This window comes from Lontra canadensis, unplaced genomic scaffold (assembly GCF_010015895.1).
Source record: "Lontra canadensis isolate GAN:19392208 unplaced genomic scaffold, GSC_riverotter_1.0 scaffold17, whole genome shotgun sequence".
Lineage (NCBI taxonomy): Eukaryota > Metazoa > Chordata > Mammalia > Carnivora > Mustelidae > Lontra > Lontra canadensis.
Genome location: NW_022631011.1, coordinates 5306649 through 5332807, shown reverse-complemented (window position 1 = coordinate 5332807; position 26159 = coordinate 5306649). Strand labels below are relative to the sequence as shown.

At 35.3% G+C, this 26159-nt stretch overlaps 1 protein-coding gene across 5 annotated transcripts in view; it reads left to right on the top strand.

Annotated features, from left to right (window-relative positions):
* The window catches only part of PIK3C3 (phosphatidylinositol 3-kinase catalytic subunit type 3), a 150160-nt gene that overhangs the window by 98828 nt on the left and 25173 nt on the right, over positions 1 to 26159 (top strand). For 2 of the 5 annotated variants that reach the window (XR_004382907.1, XM_032859515.1), the window contains exons 20-22: positions 5258 to 5342; positions 12062 to 12136; positions 24726 to 24894. Coding sequence is in view for 3 of the 5 variants with exons in the window: in XM_032859515.1 (XP_032715406.1) it covers positions 5258 to 5342; positions 12062 to 12136; positions 24726 to 24894 (329 nt within the window). In the remaining 2 variants the exon portion in view is untranslated. Of the gene's footprint in view, positions 1 to 5257; positions 5343 to 7787; positions 7826 to 12061; positions 12142 to 24725; positions 24895 to 25563; positions 25616 to 26159 lie in introns of those variants that run through there. The other 3 variants (XM_032859516.1, XM_032859518.1, XR_004382908.1) reach the window with 3 other exon arrangements.

Sequence of the window (26159 nt, the reverse complement as noted above, 5' to 3'; positions counted from 1 at the left end):
TGTGAAATGTGTGAGCCTGACAATTCATAGACATTTACCCCTGGGGCAAATAATACATTATATGTTAATAAAAATAATTGATAAAAAAAATGACCCTCCAGCCTCATTGCTGTCCTTTAATGTAAGAAAAGGTAAGCAGTTTCTAGAATCATGACATGTGTGTTTTTGAAATTTTTTACACTTTAAATACACGGATTACTTCTTATCACATCTCAATAGTTTATTTTGGTTGTTTTTTAAATATGATTTTTCTTTTTTTCCAGTGGGAAAAAAGTATGTAATTTGCACAGAAAACCTGATATACCTGAGATGAAAGATAATATGAGAAGGACTTGACAGGATATTTGCTACAGTGTGTTTTCGTCTTTCTTAGTTTAACATGTCACAGTAATTCAGTATGGAGTTTAGATTTGCAGAAAAGCATTACTCTGATTTCTTGGCAAAGCAAATGGTTATTCTGTTCTTTGGTTTAGGGAACAGTCACATGTAGTGTTTAGAAGCTCAGGCTTACTGAAGTCCTTAAGGTCTCCCAAATATATAGTAAATAGTGAAAGTTTTACTTCTTCATTACCAATTCAGATGCCTTTTATTTCTTTTTGTTGTATAACTGCCATGGCTAGGACTCCCAGTACTATTTGAACGAGGGTGGTGAGAGTGGACATCCTTGTCTTACTCCTGACCTTAGGAAAAAGACTTTTTTTCAGTTTTTCTCCACTGAGTATGATGTGAGCTGTGTTTTTTTTCACATATGGTCTTTATTATGCTGAGATTTGTTCCTTCTAAACCCACATTGTTGAGGGTTTTTATCATGAAGGAATGTTGTACTTTGTCAAATCTTTTTGCATCTTTTGAAATGATCATAGGATTCTCATCCTTTCTCTTATTAATGTAACATATCATGTTGATCAGTTTGTGAATATTGAACCACCCTTGCATCCCAGGAATAAATCCACTTGATTGTGGTGTATGATTTTTCTAATGTGTTTTTTTTTTTTAAGATTTTATTTATTTATTTGAGAGAGAGAGAGTGAGAGAGAGAGCATGAGAAGGGAGAGGGTCAAAGGGAGAAGCAGACCTCTGCAAAGCAGGAGCCCAATGTGGGACTCAATCCCGGGACTCCAGGATCATGACCTGATCTGGAAGCAGTTGCTTAACCAACTGAACCACCCAGGAGCCCTCTAATGTATTCTTGAATTCAGTTTGCTAATATTTTTTGAGGATTTTTGCATCTATGTTCATGAGAGATAATAGCTTCCTAGAACTGATAAATGAATTCAGTAAATTACAGGATGCAAAATCAATATGCAGAAATCTGTTGCATTCCTATACACTAATAATGTAGCAGCAGAAAGAGAAATTAGGAAAACAATTCCATTTAAATTGCACCAGAAATAATAAAATAAAAGACCTAGAAATAAAAGAGTTAAAAAAGACCTGTACCCTAGAAGCTATAAAACACTGGTAAAGTAAATTGAAGATGACACAAAGAATGGAAAGACAATCCATGTTCAGATTGAAAGAACAAATATTGTAAAAATGTCTATACTATCCAAGCAGTATGCACATTTAATGCAATCCCTACCAAAATACCAACAGCATTTTTCACAGAACAAGAACAAACAATTCTAAAATTTCTATGACACTACAAAGATCTTAAATAGACAAAGCAGTCTTGAAGAAGAAAAACAGAACTAGAGGTATCATAATTCCAGACCTTAGATTATATTACAAAGCTGTGGTAATCAAAACAGTATGGTACTGGCACAAAAATAGACATTGATTAATGGAATAGAATAGAAAGCAAAGAAATAAACCCACGATTATGTGGTCAATTAATCTTTGAAAAAGAGGCAAGAATTTGCAATGGGAAAAAGTCTCTTTAACAAATGGTGTTGGGAGGACTGGACAGCTACATGCAAAAGAATGAAAATGGGCCACTCCTTACACCACATACAAAAATAAACTCAAAATGGTTTAAGGACTTAAATGTGAGACCTGAAACCATAAAAATCCTACAGGAAAGCACAGGCACTAATTTCTCTGATATCAGCTATAGCAGCATCCTTTTAGAGCCATCTCCTGAGGCAAGGGAAACAAAAGCAAAAATAAACTGTTAAGATTACATCAAAACAAAAAGCTTCTTCATAGTAACAGCCAACAAAACTAAATGACAACATACAGAAGGAGATTTTTGCAAATGACATATCTGATAAGGATTAATATCCAAAATATATAAAGAACTTACACAACTCAATACCCCAAAATCAAACAATCCAATTAAAACATGGGCAGAAGACATGAACAGACATTTCTCCAAAGACAGCATCCAGATGGCCAACAGACACATGAAAAGATGCTCAACATCATTCATCATCAGAAAAATACAAACCAAAGCCACAATGAGATACCACTGCACACCATCAGAATGACTAAAATCAGACTCAACTAACAAGTCTTGGCAAGGAGTTAGAGAAAATAGAACCCTGGTACACTGTTGGTGAGATTGCAAAGTGGTAGAGCTATTGTGGCAGACAGTATGGAGGTTACTCAAAAAATTAAAAGTAGAACTATCCTACGATCCAGTAATCCCATTACTGGGTGTTTAACTGAAAAATGAAAACATTAAATTGAAGGGAAGGGGTATATATACCCCTTTGTTTATTGCAGCATTATTTACAGTAGCTAAATTATGGCAGTAGCCCAAGTGTCTATCAATAGATGAATGGGTAAAAAAAAGGTGGGATACACACACACACATACACACCATACACAATGGAATATTATTCCACCGTAAAAAAGAATGACATCTTGCCATTTGCAACAACGTAGATGGATCTAGAAAAGTATAATGGCAAAAAAAAAAAAAAAAAGTATAATGATAGATAAAATAAGCCAGTCAGAGAAAGACAAATACCATATGATATCATTCATATGTAGAATTTAAGAGACAAAACAAATGAACAAAGGAAAAAAAAAAAGACAAATAAAAAAAATATTCCTAACTATAGAGAACAAACAGATGGTTACTGGAGAGGAGGTAGGGTGGGGAGGAAATGGAAAAAAAAAAAAAAAGGAAAAAAGTTTATGCTCAAAACATGGAACTGCCTGGGGTTGGAGTTTGGCCATGCAGCTTTTCAACTGTAAACCTTGAGTGGCTTCTTAACCCTTTGTGCAAAGAAGAGTTAATATAGCTGACTTGAGGGTCTTATCGTTGGAAAAGCCCACTTGCTAGGGTAGCCTTTGACTGGTATCTGCAACTTGGCTTCAGTGTGTTGTTCCTCTGTTCCCTAAGTAATAAGAGTAGTTCAGTGTGCCTAGACTGTTTGTGATATGTGATTTATAGCAAACAACTTGCTTTCCTTCTAGAATTTTGGCAGTTGCTAGGCAGAGGGTACCTATATGACCAGCTCCCAATAAAAACCTTGAGTAATGTCTCCAGTAGGCTTTCCTGGAGAGAAATATTGCACCCATATTACTGCCTTTTTTTTTAATTGTTGAAGAAAAGTAATAAATATGATCAGTGTATCCCCTCACAGAAGAGAGTCAGGAGGCTTACACGTGGGTTTCTCCAGACTTTGCATGTGTACTTGTCTTATGCTGGATCTGCTGTGTGTGGTAAGTGTCAGTTGTGGTACCAACCATATGTTGAGTCTGTGACTCCATGTAACACATGTAGGAGGCCTTGAACCCCTAACATACCTTTCAGGTCTCAGTTTCTGCATCTGTAAAATTTAGGTTATAATTAATAATACCTACCTCTTGGATTGTTTTGAAGATGATGTGAAGTATAGGTAGATCTTTAATGCAGTTTCTAACTGAAGTAATTATTTAATAAAGTTAATAATTTATTATTATGTTGCTTTGTGCAATTATTATTTAATAAAATAAGGCCAGTGGCAGTTTGTATATTGATTCTTGGTTTTAATATCTGATCTCTGTAAATAATTTTGCCAAGTCATGGGTTATTCTCATGTTCAACTTTAGTAGATAATTAAAAGCTATTTTCCAAAATAGTTGTTTCTGGAAAAAAATGTTCCATTTCTCATTGCTATACATCTTTGCCTAATCTTGGTATTGTTAAACTTTTATTATTATTATTTTTAATTTTTAAATTTTTTTTGTATTGTCAGACTTCTAAATTTTGGTATTTTATTTTTGTTTTAGTTTGCATTTCCCTAATTACCCACAAAGTTGAGCACTTAAAATATATATGTATAGGTCATTTATTTCTTCCGTGACATGCTTATTTATATCTTTTGTTCATTTTACTGTTGGGTTATTTGTGTTTTTATTGATGTATAGGAATTCTTTATATATTCAAGGCATAGTCCTTTGTGAAAGGACTTTCAGAAAAGCTGAAACATAGGATAAAATTTTTTTAACATTATGTTACTTGTATTTTCAAATAATATATACTGTTTTTCTTCAACATTTAATAAGTAAGGGAATACTTCCAGTTGGTAGTCAGAAACAAAACAAAACACTGTTTTCCATACTGATTCCAGACTCTTTCACTCTAGTGCATTTATTGTCCCCCTGTAAATCTGTTGTTCAGTTCACATATCTCTTATATTTATCTTTCCATTAATTTTCTGTAAGAATTAGCACTTGCATTCTAATTAATTTACAAATTTGGATGTAATTTTACTGAGCTTTTTTTATTGGCATATAGTTGACATAACAATATCATCTTGTTTTGAGGTGTACAGCACAGTGATTCAGCAATATATAATTATGAAATGATCACCATGTGTCTAATCACTGTCTGTCACCAAGTTATTAACAATATTATTGACCATATTTCCTGTGATGTACTTTATATCCCCTTATTTGTTTTATAACTGGAGATTTTTTAATGCTAACAATGGTTATACTTAAAAGATAATTTTAATAACTCATGTTCATTTTAAGGGGAATATATGGTACCAAAAAACCCTCATTTTTTTACATTCGGAAGAAAGGTAAAAGAAAAGGATAAATTGAGTATAGAGAAATAGCAGTAAATTTATTTAATTTTATGTAATGTTTTTTCCCTAAGATAGGAAAGTAGCAGCATACTTTTTTTTTTTTTTTAATCTTAACTGTCTGTAAGCATAGTAATAAGACTAATTCTTGGAATATACTTTTTAAAGTCCACATTTTATAATTACTGACTAAGCTTTAGATTACCCATTTGGTCATTTCTTATAATTTCAAAATGTCTGATTTGCTTAAGGATCATACTGAATTCGTAAACATGTAAATTTTATCTTTTCAGAACTTCTTTAGAAAGTATGCACCAAGTGAGAATGGGCCAAATGGCATTAGTGCTGAAGTTATGGACACATATGTTAAAAGCTGTGGTAAGTTTTTCAAACTCTGCTTTCCATTGGTACGTTGGAGTCAAGGAAATAGGCTATCCCGATGTTGCCGTATTCATACACATTTACATTTAGCACTTTGTAGGATTTTATCTTAGTCTTTTTGGGCTGCTGGAACAAAATACCAGAGGTTGGCTTAGGGGCTGGGAAGTCCAGGATAGGGTATACCAGCATGGTCAGGACAGGGCCTTTTTGGGGTGGGAGACTTTTTGTTGTATTTTCACCTGGCAGAATGGGCTAGGGAGCTCTGTGCGCTCTCGTTTTTGAGTTTTTAGGATGGTAAGCACCTCCTAATACCATCACACTGGGCATTAGGATTTCATTGTGTGAATTTTGGGAGGACATAGACATTTCGATCACGGCAGATTTAAATTCTCTATAAGAAGATGATTAAAAGATACAAAATCCTGATAAAAGAAGTCATTAATGTTTTGACATAATAGTAGTAACAAGATGTAAAGTCTATTTAGTCTTTAATGGGTTAACTGTGCTAAAATTACAAGTTATCTCTTCCCGGAAGCTGTTAATTTTCCCCTATATTTACCCTGTGTTTGCATAACTGTAGTTAGTAGACTGTGGGAAAAATCTCAGCAATAATTATGGCTTAGATAAATCTCAAGAGCTGTATTAGGAGGATGCCTTTCAAGATATTTTATTTTATGGTGCCTTCCTGGAAATAAGTAAGTGGTAGAATGCCATAGGGATTAATTCATATGTTTTGATCATTTTGCCTACCTATCCTCATGACGTTTATATTCTAGAGGATTTTTTCAACATTTTCTGAAGAGGTTTTTTTGTTTGTTGTTTGTTTTTAGTAACTAGATTAACTAGATTGTTTAAGGGAGGATTAATAAAGGAGTTGATACTAGATTTGAGCCCTGGATGGGATATGGTACATAAGAAGTCATTCTTATTTTATTAAAATTTTATGGTTATGTTCCTGTTTATACCTATCCTTAAGTTAGGGGGAAGCAAGTAAGGGGTTTTATAGACATGTAACAATTACATTTAAACTTTCATATCATTTTATGTCTTGTAAACTGCTTCTTATACATGGCATTTTTAAAATATTTTTCACAATGTTCCTGTGAAGTAGTAGTCTAGATTATTTTAGACAACATAATTTCTCCCCAAATTTATACTTGATGTTGTAGGTTTGGCTTAGAAGTATAAAGAAAATGTAATTCCTGGGAACTTTAAAAGCACCAAAATAAAATATGTATGTATATTAAAATCCTTTACAGTTTTTATCTTATTTTTACTGAAGGAATATAACATGTTACATGTAACTGTGTTTACCCATAAAAATGACCACATACAGGTAGATTTAAGAATTAAAAAAAATCAAAACATTCCAGAGAAATTGTATTCTTTCTTTTTACTTACCCTTGCTTTCCCACTCTGGATTTTTCTTATCTTTCTCTCCTAGCTTCCTTGCTTTCATTCTTTTCTTTCCATTTCCTCTTTCTTTTCTTTCCTATTTTTTCAGACCTTCAGTTCTGTTTTCTGAAAAAATTTACATATTATCTAAAGACAGGCTGGATGTCTAAGATTACTCACATGACAGATCATACTGTCTTTTATAACAAGCCTTGCCAATCAGATCTCCTGTACATGGCCTCTCTGTGGCTTGGGCTTCTCAGAACTGGGTTCCAAGAGGAACTCTAAGAGACAGGAAGTAGAAATTGTTGGTTTCTGAAGGCCTGGGCTGAAAAGGCACAGAGCTTGCCTGGACCCAAAGGGAGGGGCTGTGGTTCCTACCTTAAATGAAAAGTGTGTTAAAGAATGTGTGGCGCTCTCTCTCTCTTTTTTTTTTTTTTAAGATTTTATTTATTTATTTAGTTGACAGAGAGAGAACAAGCAGGCAGAGAGGCAGGCCGAGGGAGAGTGGTAAGCAGGGTTCCCGCTGAGAGAAGCAGAGAGCCTGATGCTGGGCTCGATCCCAGGACCCTGAGATCGTGACCTGAGCTGAGGGCAGAGGCTTTAACCCACTGAGCCACCCAGGCACCCCCTCTCTTTATCTTTATCCAGTTCTCAGTGTCTTGTTACATGAGATATTTCACATGCCTTCCAACAATTACCTTGTGTCTTCTTACTGAACTTTTAGATAGTTACTGTAAACTTTTTTACATCATAAATCTATTTGATAAAGAATACTAACTTTTTCTACTTGAAATATATATATATATACACGCACATATCATCTATAAATATTGACTAAAATTTGAAAATTTTAGTAAAATTACTGGAAGAGAATATTGCGGATACATGTCAGAGTGTTGTACCTTTTATATAGTGTTCTATTTTTTCCCAAGAACTAATGAAAATATGACTGGCTTTTTCATTAAAAAAAAAAATAGCCATTTAAATTACACCTCTTGGACACTTAAATTCAAATTGGATCTTGTTCCTCTTTTTTACCCCCAGTGTTACACATTTATTCCTTCCCTGATAATTGATTGATGGCAGGCCTTCTCTTCATCTTATTTTGAGTAGCCTTCTGTTTCATATATATCTTGCTGTGTTACAAAATCATCATTTGTGTTTCAGTAAGTTTGGTAGCATTCCAGGTTATATCAGAGGTTGAAAGTCATTACTTTAATTTTTCATTAGAGGAGTTAGTGATTAATAAGTTGTTAGCTACTTTGTACTAGAATCTGGTTATTGGACATTATCATATAGATGTATGTGTAACTTTCATTTTAGAAAGTAAAGTTTTGGGTCGTGCGCAGAGTGTGAGAAGAAAGTGATAATAGTTAGGGTGACATTTCCAGATTATGCAAGGTGTCAAGTCTATATCATGCAAGTAAATGTGAGAGCACTACTTACTTTCACACACATATCTTTACTAAGAAAAGGGAAATTATTGCTTAGTTGTCTAATATTTCTCTGTATTTTACTTTAAATCAAAGTTGTATTAAAAACCAATTTGAATACATTTCACATGGGGTCGTAATACTAATGGACAAGCATCCTTTGGACAAGATTCTCTTGGACAGGTATAGTATTTCCACTGAAGCTAAAGAATAGCCTCCGTTCCTCTAAAAATCCCTTGATCTACACTGTGCCATCCTAGATGGTTCTGAATCTATTATCTGTGTCCTAAAAATTTCTGGGGATCATCCCACTCTTAATTCAAATGTCTTTTTCAGGATATACTCTTTCTCTTAAGCATTGACAGTTTGAATTATTGGAACACTCTGAATTCACACCCCCACCATGTATATAAATGTGAAAGAGGGAAGATCATATGGTATCTCACTTGACCTAAAAAAACATCAATTGAAGTGACCATTGAACACATTTATGACCCCAGCCCACTGAGGCAGGGTGTAAGGTGCTTTTCCATACATTTCCCGTTTCCACTTGAAAATAATCCAGTAATAACAACGAAATGTTATTGTGAAAGCAAATGCAGTGATAGAAAGTAGTTTATCAAAACATCTTGCCCTATCAGTAGAGACAGGCAAAATTTATGGCATGTCAAGTTACATAAAAACTTCTAGGTCAAAAGTACTATTGCTGCACATATGAATCAGTATTACTCTGTAGGGATGGCTAAACAATTTGAAACAAAGTAGTGACAAAGCTAATTTATAATTAACAAAAAAGGACATTGTACCAAACAATAGCTCAAGTGCATTGGTACATAGTGATGTACTTTTTTTTTTTTTTTAAAGATTTTATTTATTTATTTGTCAGAGACAGACGGAGAGAGAGTGAGAGAGCACAGGCAGACAGGCAGGCAGAGGCAGAGGGAGAAGCAGGCTCCCTGCCGAGCAAGGAGCTCGATGTGGGACTCGATCCCAGGACGCTGGGATCATGACCTGAGCTGAAGGCAGCCGCTTAACCAAATGAGCCACCCAGGCGTCCCCATAGTGATGTACTTTTTGAAAATTGCGGTTCAGTTGTCCTTGTACGCACATTATCAGTAGGAGTTTGTATCCTTCACAAGTATTGAGCGACAAACCAGATTTCCAAGTGACTCACATCTTAGCTCAGTGTACTCGGTGCTTATATGTTCTCTTTGTGAATACCAGACTCAGCATCCTTGGGTAAGTCGCTTCCTGGGTGTTCTGTGGGGAGCCAGTAGTCATTTGCGGAACTGCACGTTCCACAGCAGTGTTAGAGCGTGCCGCTGCTGCACGTCCAAGCCACAGACCGGCAGCTTCAGCTTTGTCTGGAAGAGGGTTTGTGCTGGTGAATCCCAGTGCTTGGCCTCTCATAGTTTGATCGCAATCTTCATTTTAACAGGATTCCCAGGGGATTCTTATGTACATTAAAGTACTAGAGAGGGCTTTCCAACCTTCTCTTGTATATAATCATCACTCTCTGGCCACTGCTTCTAGAAATTCTGATGCAGCAAGACTGAAGTGTGCCCTAAGCATCTGTGTTTTTATCAGGCTTCTAGGTGAGGGTGATGCTTCCAGTCTGTGTCTCATGTTTTGACAAGCCGCTCTGCAGATCAAGAGTCAGACCACTTTTCCTCACAAGCCCTCCGTGTAGAAAATACTGTAGCCCAGATTCAGGCCACGTGGTCTCTGGTTCAGCCATTCGACCAGGCCATTGTGGTGCTCAAGAAATATGTGACTGGGTGTGGCTGAGTTCCAGTAAACTTTATTTATAAACTATAAAAACAGGGGTCCAATTTTGGCCATCAAGCTATATTTGCTCATCCTTTATGTCAGTTACCCTCAAGTTCCTCAGTGGATCACTCAGTGTGTCAGTGGTTGAATTCAGCTGAAGTTCACATAATCTGTAGTGGTTTATACACACAGGTCATTATCTTCTGTAGGAAGCCCAGATGTCAGCCACTGCGGTTGTTTCAGCTGCTTACAGATGTTAGGGCCAGCCAAGGTTTTTGTGATTCTCTTGGCCTTTTCTCTATGGTCCTAAATGACTTTTGCCAACACAGTCATCAGGTTTGCGGTCTAGCTAGCCTGGAGAAAAAGCCTAAAAGGCCCACTCCTTGGCTCAGTCTGCTCCGTCTTTCAAAACACTCATCACAGAGCTGCATTTACTTAGTTCCCTGGGCATGCCTAAGTGCAGGCGAGGCTGGGAAACACATTCTCTTACCTAGGCACAGTCTCACCCCCCATATCCTGGTTTTGTGTTAAGGAAGAAGCATAGAGACGACAATGCATGGGCAAATGGCTAGGTCCTGTCACACCACAGGCTCTATTTTGAGAGTAACTGATTTTGTTACAGTTAAGTGAAAATTGTTAGTAGAAGCATTTTTTGAATGAGGGTATGCTTTCCTACATTCTGTACATATGGATATAGTTTCAAATATGTAGACTATAGAATTTTATCTGTAGAATATGGTTAGTTATTCTAAACAAATAAACTTGAGCTTAAATATCTTGGGGAGTATTGCACCTATCTAAATAGCCACTTTGGGGAACATGGGCTTTATAGTGTGGAAGTGGCCTGAGCAAGGACTTTAGAATAAATTCCAGCCCAGTGACCTTGCACAATCTTGTTAACTTCCGGAGCCTAAGGTGTTTTCATTTAGATGGTAGTGTACTACTTAACTGGCATCATTATAAGGGTTAGAGATGATGGATGTAATGTGCGTACCTAAGTAACCTTCCATAAGTTGTAACTGTGATTAGTTAATTAATAATTAAAGATTAACCCAGTGAAATTAATTTAGTTATTAACAGGTGGTCCAGTCTTTTTTTTTATATACTAACTGAGATAAATACGTTTTTGTAAATACTGGTATAGTCATCTGTATGTTTGCCAATTGTATATCTTCTCAGGCAATAGAATGAAAGAAAATAACCTTCAAAAAGGTGTTATTTGCTTTATTTTGTTTGAGCATTTTCAACATATGACAGGTTTCCAGACTTTTTAGAAGAGAAAGATAAAAGAATAAAGCTAGAGTCAGTGAGTGACTTTGCCCCTGGCTCTGCTTATGTAATTTTTCTGAGTACTTAAGAAGACTGTGCTTTGATGGGGTGCCTGCGTGGCTCAGTGGGTTAAGCTGCTGCTTTCGGCTCAGGTCATGATCTCAGGGTCCTGGGATCGAGTCCCGCATGGGGCTCTCTGCTCAGCAGGGAGACTGAGTCCCTCTCTGTCTCTCTCTCTCTGCCTGCCTCTCTGTCTACTTGTGATCTCTCTCAAATAAATAAATAAATAAAATCTTAAAAAAAAAAAAGATTATGCTTTGAACTTTTTAAGTGCTGTTACCACTCACATTTCTGTTGTTTTTCTATCTGCTGACACTTCACAATTGTTTCTCTAAAGATTTTCCTTTTAAACCCTGCATTTACTTTTGTTATCTTATAGATAATAGTGTAGTGGGATGATTGACTTCATTATGTGTATTTCTGTAGATACTTCTTTTTCGCTGTCATCTGTAACGTGTCCAATTTGAAATGAGAAGTGGGAGAATCATGTTATAATTAAGGCTGCTAAAGCCTGAATTAACTTTTGATACAAGTGACTTTTGTAATTTGACAAAATTCTACACGATGTTATTTCTCATGCAAATAGTAATTTATATTGAGTTTCAAGTGATAAACTCTTCATAGAATCAAAGAAGATGCCATATTTGAGAAGTTAGGTGAGATATCAAAAAGTAGTCATCAAATTGAAATTAGAGTAACACAGACTACTTTTATATTCATTTGTGTGTTTTAACCTGGTTTGCATGTGTTTTTCACTATTTTTCATTTTGAACTGTTACTTTGCAGCTGGATATTGTGTGATTACATACATACTTGGAGTTGGAGACAGACATCTGGATAACCTTTTGCTAACAAAAACAGGTAACAACTAGTGGCTACTAGCAGATACATACATTTTATATGCCAGTGATTTTTACTGTGGAATCTGCTTAGTAACAAAACAAGTTACATAAGTGGAAATAAATCATATATGTCTTAAAAGTTCCTTTATATGATACATTTGAAGGAAACTCTCATCCCTTACAAGAATCACTTTAGTAATAACAGGTGGTCATCTAGCCCTTACTTCTAAAAAGTTCCTCCTTGGGCAGAAAGCCCATAATGTATGCAAGCAGTCGAGTCTCTTACCGTACAGCTCTAGTTAGAGTGTCAAAATGTTCTTTCTCCTACCAAACTGTACTTAACTCACATTAACCCTTATCTTTAATTTTTTGCTTTTCCCCTTGGAGTTCCATGGAATAATCGTTCTAATCCCTCTCTTCCTGTTAACTCTTGAGCCCCTTGGCTTTAACACCATCTCTAAGTACACAACTTCCAAACTTACAGCTCTGTACTTGAGTCCATTTCATGAAGCTTCAGACTGAAATATCCAACCACTTACTTGACATCCCAGGTAGGTGGCCAGTTGTAAAAGTTGTTCCCTTCCTCCATTACCTGCATAATAATACCTGCTCCTCACTTCATTTTTTCTGTCTCAGGAAATTGTAGCATCATCCACCCAGTTGTTTAAGCCCCAGGCTTAAGAGTCATTTTTAATTCTTCTCTTGGCATCATCTCATTATTAAACCTATTAACAGATCTTGTCTACTCTTCTCCAAAATGGATCATTAAGTTACCCACTCTCTTCATTTCCACTGCCTTGACCCTATTTGAAGCCACCAATGCCTTTTGCCCAAACTATCTGAATAGAATCTGAGCTCTTCACTGTGGTAAATTTGTGGCTTCCCCATACTGACCAGGTTGAATGAGTGAATGTCAGACTACTCCTGCCTCAGGCAAATCTCCCTGTTGTTTTTCTCTCTGGAAAGCTCTTCTCTCAAATCATTTCAAGTCCATCTTTGGTTATTAAGCCTAAGTTCAGGGGGCATCTCCTAAGAATAACCTTTTTAACTATCTGATCTGAAAAGGTGCATACTTGCACACTGCCCTTCTCCATTACTCTATTATAGTTTTGTTTTCTTTAAAGCACTTAAGCACTAGCCAAAGCCCTCCTTTTTGTATAATTCAGCAAATATTTATTGAGCACCTCCTGTGTGTCAGGTATTGTTCTAGGTACTGGGGATACCAAAAAGGACAGAATAGGCATAAATCCAGGTCCTTGTGGGCCTTGTTGACTTCTTATCATCATCTCCTATTCAGGACGCAGGTTCCATGAGAGGAGGGACCTTGTCCATCTGGTTTGCTCCTGTACCTGCAGAGCCTTGAACAACCCCTAGCTAAAGTGATTGATAAATCACCGTTGACTTAATGAATGAGTAAATATTGCACTCTCTGTGTAGTCTTTTCTTCCTGGGCTAAATAATTCAAGTTCCTCAAGCCTTCCACAGAAAATAGATTTTAAATTACTTAAAATGGTCTCTCAGGTAAGAACATTTTCTCTTTAGTTAGTATTCCTTCAAAATGTGATACTAAGAATTTAACACATCAAATGTAGCTTCATACATCAAATTAGTCTAATTATTATATAAGACTAACCCTATTAATTTTCATCATCTGGAATTTCATATATTTAGTTTTGCTTAGTGTGAAAAAGTATCTATGGTAGAGACTGCATGTGAGGGGGCACCTGGATGGCTCAGTGGGTTAAGCGACTGCCTTTGGCTCAGTCATGATCCTGGAGTCCCGGGATTGAGTTCCTCATTGGGCTCCCTGCTCACCAGGGAGTCTGCTTCTCCCTCTGACCCTCATGCTCTGTCTCTCTCTCATTCTCTCTCTCTCTCAAATAAATTATTTTAAAAGAAGAAAAAAGAAATTGCATGTGGAAACCATGTCTCTGTCAAGGCCAGGCAGTTTTACTAACCAGGACTAAGGAATGTCATAGAGGTTCTTGCCAAATTTGCCAATTTAGCAAAGGAGATTAATAAAATACTATAGTGTGTTTGGAGAGAACTGTGAGTTGGAAAAAGTTGTCATGTTGTCCCTTACCTGCCTTTTTCAGTTAAATCTTTTAACCATAAGAATCAGAGTACCAGAGTGATTCCATTTGTTTTTGTGTTGTAATCATTTGATAATTACATTGGAATTATCTGCTGTATAGAGTAGCATTACGTTTATAATGTTATTTTCACATATGTTGTCTCTTCATTTGGAAATTGTTAAATAATAGACCTCTTTCTTTTGAACTTTGAGAACTGCTCTGTTGTGTGTGTGTATATTTTGATAGGGATATTTTAGGAATAAGATTTGGAAAGCGGAGTCAATTTAATATACTTCTGTGGTCAGTTACTTATCACGGTTACTTGTTTTAATGGAATTAGAAGTATAAAAATTTCAGAATCAGGTTTTAAGCATCTTGTCACCAGTTTTCCACTAGAGGGTGCTCCAACTTTGGCTTTAAAAATCCAAACCTTACCCCATGCTAGATGAGAGACGCACACTCTTTCTTAAGAAACAGCATTTCTTTCAGTTATTTTTTCTTAACTCGTCTTTAGTTATTTCATCCATTTATATCATACAGTTATCATGTTAAGTCTTACTAGCATAAATGTTTTTAATTTTCAAGTTCAGTTTGAATGATACTATGTAAGGAAACACTAAATATGTCAAGACAAATGAAAATAAAATGCATTCTTTTAAGAATTTATGATATGACTTCTAAGAATTTATGATTTATTTTGAGTTTTTTTTTTGTGTTTATATGCATTTTTTACTGAAAGTCCATATTTCAAAGAGGTATTAAGTTATATTAATTACATATAAGTTGTAATTAGACTTTGTATAGTTTAGACAACTATTATATGTTGAAAGTGAATTTTGAATGTGGTTCATTGCAGGAAATATACTTCAGTACTTGTAGTTAAAATGCCTCAAATATCATGAAGCCCTTCCCTCGTTTGTTTTAGATCCCTTATGCCTTCAACACAGACTGTGACATGTTAAAATTTGAGATTCTCTTCTATAACCCTCCAATCTCAGTCCTGGAGGAGCAATTTTTTTTTTAATGACAAATAACATTTCTCTCATTCTTCAAAATAAAATACCTTCTGTCCTCTGATTTACCAGCCTGAATAGATATAGTGTCTATGTCTCTGCTTTGGGATGAAAGTGGTTTGAAATGGTAATCACAGTTCCACTGATTGATCTATTTCTAGTTCCCTGGTAAGAGAGATGGAACAGAGAGGAAGAAGACAGCTAAATTTCATTTTACTGGGGATCTCTTAGGGATTTACCCCCAACACACTGTTCTACCTATAAGTTTAGATGAGACACAAAAAGGTCAGACTGATAACTTTAGAAGTGTGTGGAGGAAAGTGTTTCACAACATAGAATTGTAAAATTTATACAATAATGTGCAAAATTGCAAAATGTGAGTCTCAATTCCAGATTTCCCAGAAGTTTGTTTTTGTTTTTGTTTTTTGTTTTTTGCCTGTATTTATTGGTTTGTGGATACTTTTGCATAGTTGAAGTATCCTTAGCTTGTCCAGCAGAGGGCGATGTGTGTCCACCATAAATGTGAAAGTCTGGAAATTCCTTTGTTAGTGTATTGCCATGTGGTCCCTTACAACATTGTTTTCCTGAAGCAAATTGGGAGTGAATGGTGTTTCACTTATTAATCCGGTGATATAGCATTTTCTGGGCAAGAAATTAAAAATTTAGGCTCTACAATGGAATTGAAAAACTTATTTTTTTCAGAGTTGGTGTCCTTTGAAGAAGCTTTCAGAAGTTTATCCAGGGTAATTCAATTGTGGCAGGGCTCAAATAGAACATAATATGAGTTTATCTCAACTCTTGGGAAAGTTTTTTTTGTTTTGTTCTTTGCTTTTTAATTTTCTAAAATTTGAGGGGAAAAAACACCAGTATAACTGAAAAACTTTGTTCTTTATGATATACAGACTTTATAATAGGATTAACTTTTAATATTAGTATTTAAATAACTGAAAAACATTCACAAGTGGAACTAGGAACTTGGTGTCTGTAGTAAATGGAAAAGTTCTTTGTAGGTCCCAAGGATGGCTCATCCAATCTGGAGTTGTCGTTTTGTGTCGTGAGAGGAGTTGGTGGCTTTTTGTCTGTCTCAGCACTTCAGAGTAATAAATACTCTGAATCTTTTGTCAGAAAGCTTGAAGTTAAGAAAGTCATTGTTAGCCTAATTGGGCACTTTTCTTCTTTATCATTCTTTAATTTTATATGAAATTGACTGACTTTCTTATTTAATTCTGAGGAACATTCTCACATAGGAGTTAATATTCAGGCTCTAAAGTAAAAGTCTTTGGGTTTAAATTGCCCCTCCACCATTGGGTTACTTTGGGTAAGTTACTTACATCTGTGACTCAGTCACTTTTCTGAATGTGCAGATAATAACAGAACCTCTCTTTGGTGGTAGTGTGAGGGTTGAATAAGATAATATGGTTGAGTTTTTGTGTATCTGGAGCTTATAGTAAACATTCCTTCAGGGCTGGCTAACTGTTATGGTTTTGTTTGTTTCACTACCAGGAAATAAGAATGTTTTCCTTTTTGGCTTATGAAGCTTTTATTTGGAGTCATAAATTTAGACATAAAAAAAAAATACTTCAAAAATTCCTTTTTCCCCATCCTAAAATCCAAACTCTTTTAAGGTTACTGCCTTTTAAATTATGTTTTGACTGGCTTTTTATTTTGGTAGTATAGGAAGGTTTATTTGTTTATTTACTTGTTTATTGTTTATTAGTTTATTTGCCTGTCTTATTTGTTTATTTTTGAGAGGGGTGTGGGCAAAGGGAGGGAGGGACAGAGAATCTTAAGCAGGCTCCATGAGTTTATGACTTGAGTCGAAATTAAGTGTTGGACACCTAAGAGACTGAACAACCCAGGTGCCCCAGTATTGGAAGGTTTATAAAAGAGAAATAGCCAATTTGATCATTGATTTTATCTTATTCTTTTTGTGTTTTAAGATAAACCTTGAGATTTTGAAAAGAAACATGTTTGATTCTGTGTTTTATTTTTCTCCCCCCCCCCCATGGGGCATAACACAGTAGTTCAAAATCTTACCTAGAAAGAATTTTGTTAACTATTCAAATGGTGGGGCTTCCTAAGCTATTTGTATTTAAGTTAATTAGTTTGGTAGGTAAAATATACTGTAAAATCTAAATCTATATAGACTTACTTTCTTAATGTGCTTATTTATTCTCTGAGACTTGAGAGAAGGGGGCATAAAAAGTTTTATGCATTTAGTAGGCACCCAGTAAATGCTTTTAAAAGGAATAAATGAAGTAAGTTTTTCATGTATTTTTAACCATCCTTAGGTTTTCTAGGATAATCTGTTTCCAGCCTACACTTATTTTTACTATAGACTATGGGCATAGTATTTGTTTTTTACCAATTTGATTGTTTTTTCTCCTTTCATGTATGCAAAAGAGAACCAGGTGCATGAGACCACCCCCTTTTAATCTATAAATACTTTTTTAGTCCTTATTAATCATTACTTTAGATGGTTAGATAATGAGAAGGACTTATATTCATGTGAATAGTTTTCTTCTTAGACATTGTTTAAAATCTGAGTTTTTGAAAGGTCCTTGAATATTCAATATCGGGAAGTCAGCCTTCTTATGTTTACTGAAACCTGTCATAGGGAAAATGTTAATGGTTGTTGTAAAGGTCTTGTTTTTCTTTTTTTGTTTGTTTGTTTGCATAAGTTTATTTTAGAAGGTCATCGTTTCTTCTCAGAAGTAATAGAGAGTGATAAAGTGTTATACTCTTTGTGCTTAAGGGGCTGGAAATTACTTCATGGAGAAAGTAACTTAGACTGAGTCATGAAGAATGTGTTGGGTTTCTATGGGATATAAGTGGAAAAAAGCACACATTCTAGTAAAAATACCCAGAAGCTGAAATAAGCAATGCCTTTGCAGGTAACATACGTTGGTTAGATTGGTTGAAGGTCACATTGTGGAGACAAATCAGTCTACCTCCTTTTGTATCACATTTAACATGACAAAGCTTAATTCAGTTGAAGTAAAACTGTAGATTAGGATATTCTTTTTTTTTTTTTTTAAGTTTTCTTATTAGGTGATATAGTTCTTAAAGTTGGGTAGTCACTGCATTTGTTTTCTTTTGTAATGAATGATTTTGGACAGGGTTAAATTGTAGTTTAAAGCATTCAAATTCTACCATAGACTAGCAACCATAAATTAGATTAATAAAAAGTTAGTAAATTTTTTAGTAACCCCTTGAACATAAAAATGTGTCAAATTTTAAAGTAATGGGGTTATACAACACAGGGAAACTGTAACCATTAGTGTTGAATATTAATTTTAATTCACTGAGGTAATTCTCCTTGCCAGTGTCCCCTCTATAGTGACTTACCTGCTGTTGAGAGTTGTATTAGTCAGTATAAAGTAGGCCAGAAGTCCTCGAGGTTTGGCTTTTATCAGTATCACCTGGAGAGCAAGTTAAATTACAAATTGCTGGGCCTCAGGCTCAGTTTCTCATTCAGTTCATATGGTAGGGTCTGAGAATTTGTTGAGAAACCTTTATTGACTTTAATGACTACAGGGAAAATGAAAATGTGTAGCATTTAAAAATTGTTTTTTCTTGAATAGTTTGCCCCCTTTTCATTAGTTAGCTTAATTTTGTCCCTATTCATAAGAAACCTAAGATCTTAACAGTTGAATGTGAAAACAATTATAGGAAATACTTAGGAGATAATTGGAATGTCTGTACTGATCTGTACTTAGGTATGTCTTATTGTTCTTCATTACTCAAAAACTGAAAAACTGAAAAATATTTCATCACTACTATGCTTTGAACTATAAGTGAAAATAGCTCTAACTAAGGATATTGTAAGGGCTTAACTAACTATTAAGTAGGAGTATTGGGAGTGTAGCTTAGGGAGTATTTTTAATTCCAAAAATACAGCTTCCATTGCATCAGTAAGTGGTTGGTGGTTCACCACCTTCTTTTTTTCTTGGGTTTCATGCTAAGACATTCACATAAGAAAAATACAACATTCATGTAAGAAATAAAGGCATTTTGTGGAAAAATAGTAAAATGTCAGGTCTTATGCAAAGAAACTGAAGAGTGGGAAACAATATAAAGTAGAGTGACAGGGAAGAATATTTCAATTTGAGTATTGTGTAGGATTTTCAAAAATAGAGTTTGGATTATGGGGAACAGAAGAAGAGAGTCAGGTAGAAGGATTAAGCAGAGGTGTAAAAAAATGAAATAAGTACAATTTTGAGATTGGTTGTTTGTAATTATTGGATAGACAAAAGGGAAATTAAAAATAAACCTCTCCTATGAAATACAGTTCATTTCAGCAGTATCTGTTCTCGTTAATCCAAGAACTACAAATGCTTTGAACCACAATTTTAGAAATAAGTTAATGTCACTTATTCAGATAACAAGGAAACTTAATTAGCACCTCTTACTCCCTTTGTATTTCAAGTCAAGGACAAAAGGAGGTAATTACAATCAACATTCAGTTTGTTTTATGTACACTTTATCTCTTGACTGTTTAAGATTAATAGATTTGTTAATAGATTTGAATAAATCCATACTTTCTGAACTTCTTAATTAAACATTTTTTTTTAATTTCATGAAGTGCATTTTTAAAATCATTACAAGTTTCACTTTAGACATTAAGTTTGAAAGAGCCATTCCCTTTGGTACCAGCAAGGATGAATTTCCTTAAAACATTAATAGCCTCTTCTCAGAATACATGACTCTTTGAACTTGCAAAGCATAATAATGGTTTCATTGTTAGATACTGAATCTTTTATGCCTTATAATTAAGCAGTAATCCTGTTCTTTGAGAGTTTTCTTCTAAGAAGGATGCTCTCCATTTGCAAGCAGTGATGCAGAGCTGACATTGGAGTTCCAGTAATGCCTGTAGTGAAATGGAGAAAAGTGAAGTTGGGTTTCCTATTAAGAGATGGATCCCATTAAATAAGCCTGTGTGATGGCTAATACAGTTTAATATTAGGATAGCATGATTTATTTTAAAAAATCAGTTTTGAATCAAAGTTAGGTCAGATAAGTTATCTGCTCAAGTGCGGAGTATCATTAGAAATTATATTGGTAACAAAACATGTTTTTTTTTTTAAGATTCATTTATTTCAGAGAGAGAGCATGTGCAGATTGGGGGAGGGGCAGAGGGAGAGAAATCCCTTAAGCAGACTCCCCTCTAAGCAAGGAACCCAGCAGGGGGTGGGATCCCATGATCCTGAGATCATGACCTGAGACCACACCAGCAGTCAGCCTCTTAACCGACTGAGCCACTCAGGTACCCCAATACAAAACATTATTTAAATAATTAAATAAAACCAAGGAAAGTTTATCTGTACCTATAATATCATAAGCTTCTCATCTCTTTAAGTGTTGAAAGGTAGAATGGTATTTGTCCAGCAAATTAGTAGAAGACAAATGGGAACTCAGAGTGAGAGTAAAGCACAAAATGAAGAGCTTAGATTAGCAGAACAGAGGATACATGTTTAGTTGAAGGCAGTGAAATCCTTAACAGAAGTTGATCAGGGACTTTTTATCAAATCACGGAAAATTAAATGATCGCATACTCCCTTGAATTTCAAAGGATTAGGAGATGAGCTTTCCCAGTAAGTCCTACAATTATCAAACTCCTTACTCTAAAAGTAGTTTCTTATCTTTTTGGAATCATGGACTTCCCTTGGGAATTTGGTGAAGTCTATGGATTTCTCCAAAAATCTATTTTATTTGTGGTTAGGGACCTCTGAAGCACATTTTGGAATTCAGTCATGAGTAATACACAGAACTGTTTTAAATAGAAGTAAAACCCATTGTGTTGATAATTACATTTTATAATCTAAACTATGTACAACATAAAACCTGATAATAACTTCTTATGCATCTTTTCTTCTAACTATAAGGTAAAAACAGATTTATAAATTAAATCATGTTATAGACTAGCAAGATGTAATCCAGCAACATTATTGTGATGGATGAAGTAATGCTGAAACTAAATTGTCATTTAGAGGGTGAAAATGGTGCAGATAGTATAGTGTGAGTTTGAGGTCAGGGTGCTGTTAATATTGTGTCCCATGTGAATATGCTTGAACAGCTTTTCTCTCCTTGAACTGCTTTATAACCTTTGTTCAGGATGGTGTCATGTACTTTCAGGATATAACCAACCACTTCTGCTTCTATTACTGTTAGTCTGAAACAATTGAAGTAGCCTTGCTGTTTAATACCAACCCAATCAAAAACAGTGAAATCACAGTATAGTATTAAGTAGCAAGGATCGAGGTGATCCAGATTCAGCCTCTGTTTGTAGGTGTTCATGGAATCAAAGATACAAAAATTTTAAAACAAAACAATTTCCTGCAAGAACTCTCTGGTTTCTAGAAGGAAATTTCTTGTATTAACAATGTTTATAAAAGTTGTCTACGCTGTAAATATGAAATTGAGATATCATCGGTTAAATACATGCAAACTAGTCACACTGGGTGCTTTTGCTTGGTAGGCATTATCCTAGGTTTCAGTGCTCTACAAAAATAAATAAAGCAAGGTTCTTGATTGTAAGACTCTTAATGGTTCAGAAAGAGTTTAGTTTGGGGCGGAAAGCTAAGTGAACAAATAATTTCATTACACACTTCGCTGAGCTCTTTTGATGTGAATAGGTGGGGTAAAAGCCTCACTAGTAACTTCTTACCAGATGCGTGCCAGATGGATGCCTTGTAGGTAGCCCCGGTGTGAGCTAGAGGAACCATTTCACTAAGCTTTTACTTGTTATTTTTGGGGAAACAACACCCTTTTTCAATTCTCTGCAGGTCCTTTGCTCTCTATATCTAATTGTAATTCTTTCTCCCCTCACCTCCTAGCTGTCATTTACTATACTAGATAGATAAACATTTGTTTAAAAAGTTCTTAGGAGATTTCCATCAGTTCCCCCAATTTGAACAGAACATTTTAAACCTGGTATAAGTTTAAAAAGAAAAAAAAGACAAGGAGATGATATGGATAAATGGAAAACTGGTTTTCAGTGCAGTGGTTGCACTGATAATGGCCCTTATTCTGTAACCGGGTGATGATAGTGTTTAAAACTTGGGAAACTTGTTAATATGCATATTCATGTATAAACTGTTCTTTTTCTTTATATATGAACTCCATGTCCTAGATGTAGTACAATGTCTGCTCTCTACTGCTGATCATTTTCAGCATAGTTTTCTTTACTGTTGTGTGAAAATAGCACCAGTGTCTATGAATTTTACTTAAATTTGGTATCAGTATTGCCTTACATTTGGACTTTTTTTTTATTACTTGGCCTTGGCAGATCTGAAGTTCTTTCTCATTTTCAAAGTTGCATAGGATTTCCAACTTAATGTATTATTTAGTTTTTCATTGTAAGAACAGTGCCTGGGAAGAGTTGCAAATAATAAGATTGCTTATCCCTTTAATATTTAATTTTACTAATTCCTGGCAGATGTGGTCTTAGGTATAAGGGACGTAAATACCAATTCAGTATATTTTAAACATCTTTAAGATGGCAGTTAATATTTATTTTTGAACAGAGTTTAGTATTTACAATTTTTTTAAGTGGTATTTGAAGTATTTAAGATAAACATTTGTAAGCACCTTTAAAAGACCTGGCCATTAGATATTAAGTAGCTTAATTTATCTTATTAAATAGATATTAGATAGCTTTGGCTTTACATTCAGACTAAAATGATTGTTTTCCTCAGGGGTCATAGCTTCCAAAATGGGACAAGGCTATGGATGTAATCATTCTTGATTTAATTGAGGTTTTTTAGTTATTTTGCTCGACACACTCATCTATAGCTTATTTAGAAATAGTTACACTGACAGCAGACATTTAGACCATTTACTGTGTACCTGGTACTGTGCTAAATATTAAATGTATTATCTCTTACTTCTGGGTAATTAACAGTAATCACTTATTTTGCAGTTTAGAAAGTGAGGCTTAGAAACATTAAGGTGCTTTGTCAGGGTCACATACCTGGTTAAGTGAAACATGAAAGTGTCCGTTGTACTAAAGAGCAGTTACACCACATCCCAGTGCATCACTGTTCACCTGGGACTTCGTGGCCACACCTGGAGTCATTCTGTGCCCCTCATTGTTTTCTATTTCCAACAGTGACCTAAAGATGGAGTATAACATTCACAGATAATAGTAATAATGCTCAGAGCAAGAGGTAGAGAGTTTAGCTAACATGTTAATGGTAGAATTGATATATAAAAATATTTTGCAAGATGCCAAAAGTTTACCCAAACTTAGTACATGTACTTGAAGAAGGAAAGTTTTTGGCTGCTACCCTTCAAGAGGCAGGGGGCGGATACCTGAGCTTCCCAAATACATGATGGAGGATAGGTTTTCACATAAAATAGGTCATATAATGTATTACAAGACAAATTAGAGTGGGCAGATTGCATGAGGGAAATTTTTTGGCTGGCTTTTATTTTTTTAAGATTTTATTTATTTATTTGACACAGAGAGAGATGCCAAGAGAGGGAACACAAGCAGGGGGAGTGGGAGAGAGAGAAGCAGGCTCTCCATGGATCAGGGAGCCCGAATTGGGGGCTCGATCCCAGGAACCTGGGAGCATGACCCAGGCCGGCAGATGCCTAATGGCTGAGCCACCCAGGCACCATTGGCTGGCTTTTTAAGTGAATTCATTCCTTCATTCAACAGTGAGTGCCTACTGTGTGCCAGAAACTATTCTGAGGCTGGGGATACACAAAACAGGCATAAATCCCTTCCTTGATAGAGCTTGGGTCGTAGGATCCAGGGAGCTACTTTTTTCTGTTAAAATATATGCCTCTTTTTTTACCTACTTGTAAGTCACAGGATGCTTTATGAATTCAAATGATGAGTCATTCTCTAAAGTGAATGATCGGTCACATTCTTATTATATATCTTATCTGTGGGTTTAGGTAACTGTCCTAGGGTTTGTCATCATGGGCAATGCATCTGTCGTCCGCTTTCAGCAGACATAAATACTGTGGCTTCCTGGTCTGCAGCTACCAAGTGACATGGATTAGTTAAAAATGGTTCAGATGAAGCTAAGAATATAATTTTGAAATTTGGGGGATTTTGTTTTGTTTTAGTAAGGGAATAGTGATAAGTTAAAGGATTCATTTCAGGAATACTTAAAAGAAGAGGTCTTCTGCTTATGAATGGAATTTGTGTAAAACTTCAGCATAAGAAATTTGTTACAAGATACTGATTTCTGCTAATACCTTTAAAAGTTATCTAGCCTTCGGCTGTCTTTGGTTCTGAAGATCTAAAAGTGGAATATAAATTAATATTACCCTGAGATTATTTTAACTGTAGTTTCATCTAAATAAATGTAAGTTAAAATGAACTGCAAAATGCTCTGAAGACCACTTCTAAGCCTGGGTTTAGAGGATTAAACAATTTAATAGACTTCATCATGAATTAATATTCTTTATCAAAAGACACTGTTTATACCAGTTAAATGACATATCCCCTTCTCAGTTTTTAAAGATATTTCTGGAAACAAATGAGTTTCTTATCAACATCCAGGCAAACTCTTCCACATAGACTTCGGATATATTTTGGGTCGGGATCCGAAGCCTCTTCCTCCTCCAATGAAGCTGAATAAAGAAATGGTAGAAGGAATGGGGGGCACCCAGAGTGAGCAGTACCAAGAGTTCCGTAAACAGTGTTACACGGCTTTTCTCCACCTTCGAAGGTAAGTTGATTTGCTTGACATAAAGAATAAATTCATTTCATAGAGCAAGAAAAGGAGTTGTTCAAATGTATACATTCTTTAGCATCACTCTTTTCCAGAATGACACAGGCAGAGTATTTCTTAATGCACAATTAGTATCTATTTTGATAAACTGATAGCAAAAGAAAAAAGAATTTCTTTCTTTCCCACTAATTATTTGATTGCTAAATGCCACCAAATAGGAAGCTAACATTACATAAGATTAGGCAAATATGGAGGCTTTAAAATCAGTGGGCTAAAATCATTTTAGTAAAATATACTCTGTATACTTTGACGTTGTTGGGATGGAGAAAAGATAAAGAACCTTCATAACCATTCACATCTCCCTGAAGCCAGTCTTGAAGGATTATAATCACGATGTTGAGTTCTTTTCCTTCTCCCAAGCTCTCTTCCTACTTCTTTATCACAGAATGAAGCATTTAGTTTATTTAAAGTGATACTAATCCATTCATTTTTGTTCTGTAGTAACTTTATCAGCCTTAGCTTCAGTTACTCTTAAGGAACATTTAGAAGTTTGTTAAATGATGGAAGAATAAATGTTACATATGATTTTGTGTCTTTTAGCACCTCATCAGTCATCCTGCTAAAGGAAAAAAGTTTATTTTTCTCTATCCTTTCTTCTTTCTCCAATGCCACTCCATCTCTGCTTTCTTCATCCTAGTGTACTTAGGACTTAACATATCATCAGGGAAAAAAAGTAAGTCACAGTTGTTAAATTTAGGACATGGCTCCAGTCATTAGTCAAAAATGGCAGGATCACTTTACCCAATTTAACTATGCGGAAACTCCCAGCCCAGGACACACACCTTCTTTCACCTCTTCCCAGTGAAAATATGTAACTAGTAGACAGGAAGTTGCCTGTGCACGTCGGCTCTGTCTTGTGTCTTTGTAACCTCACTTACTCATGCAGTGGTTAGAACATAGACACTTTGTGAGTTTATTAAATGAGAACTCCCAGAATTTCTGCCTCATACCTGGGGTGAGGTTATGTTCCTGGGTGATATTGATGCTGCTTGTCCTAGGAGAATGGCTGTCCTCTATTAATCAGATTTCATCTCCGCAGTGACTCATTAGGCTTTCATTGTTAACTCAGTCTGTACCATGTGTCAAGAACTCTGACGTGCATGTTACAAACAGCCGCACTATTTATCCTTTAGGTGGCAGAATGACTCAGTTTTACTTACCACAGATGCTGAAAGAATAATGAGATCAGTGCTCTTTGATTT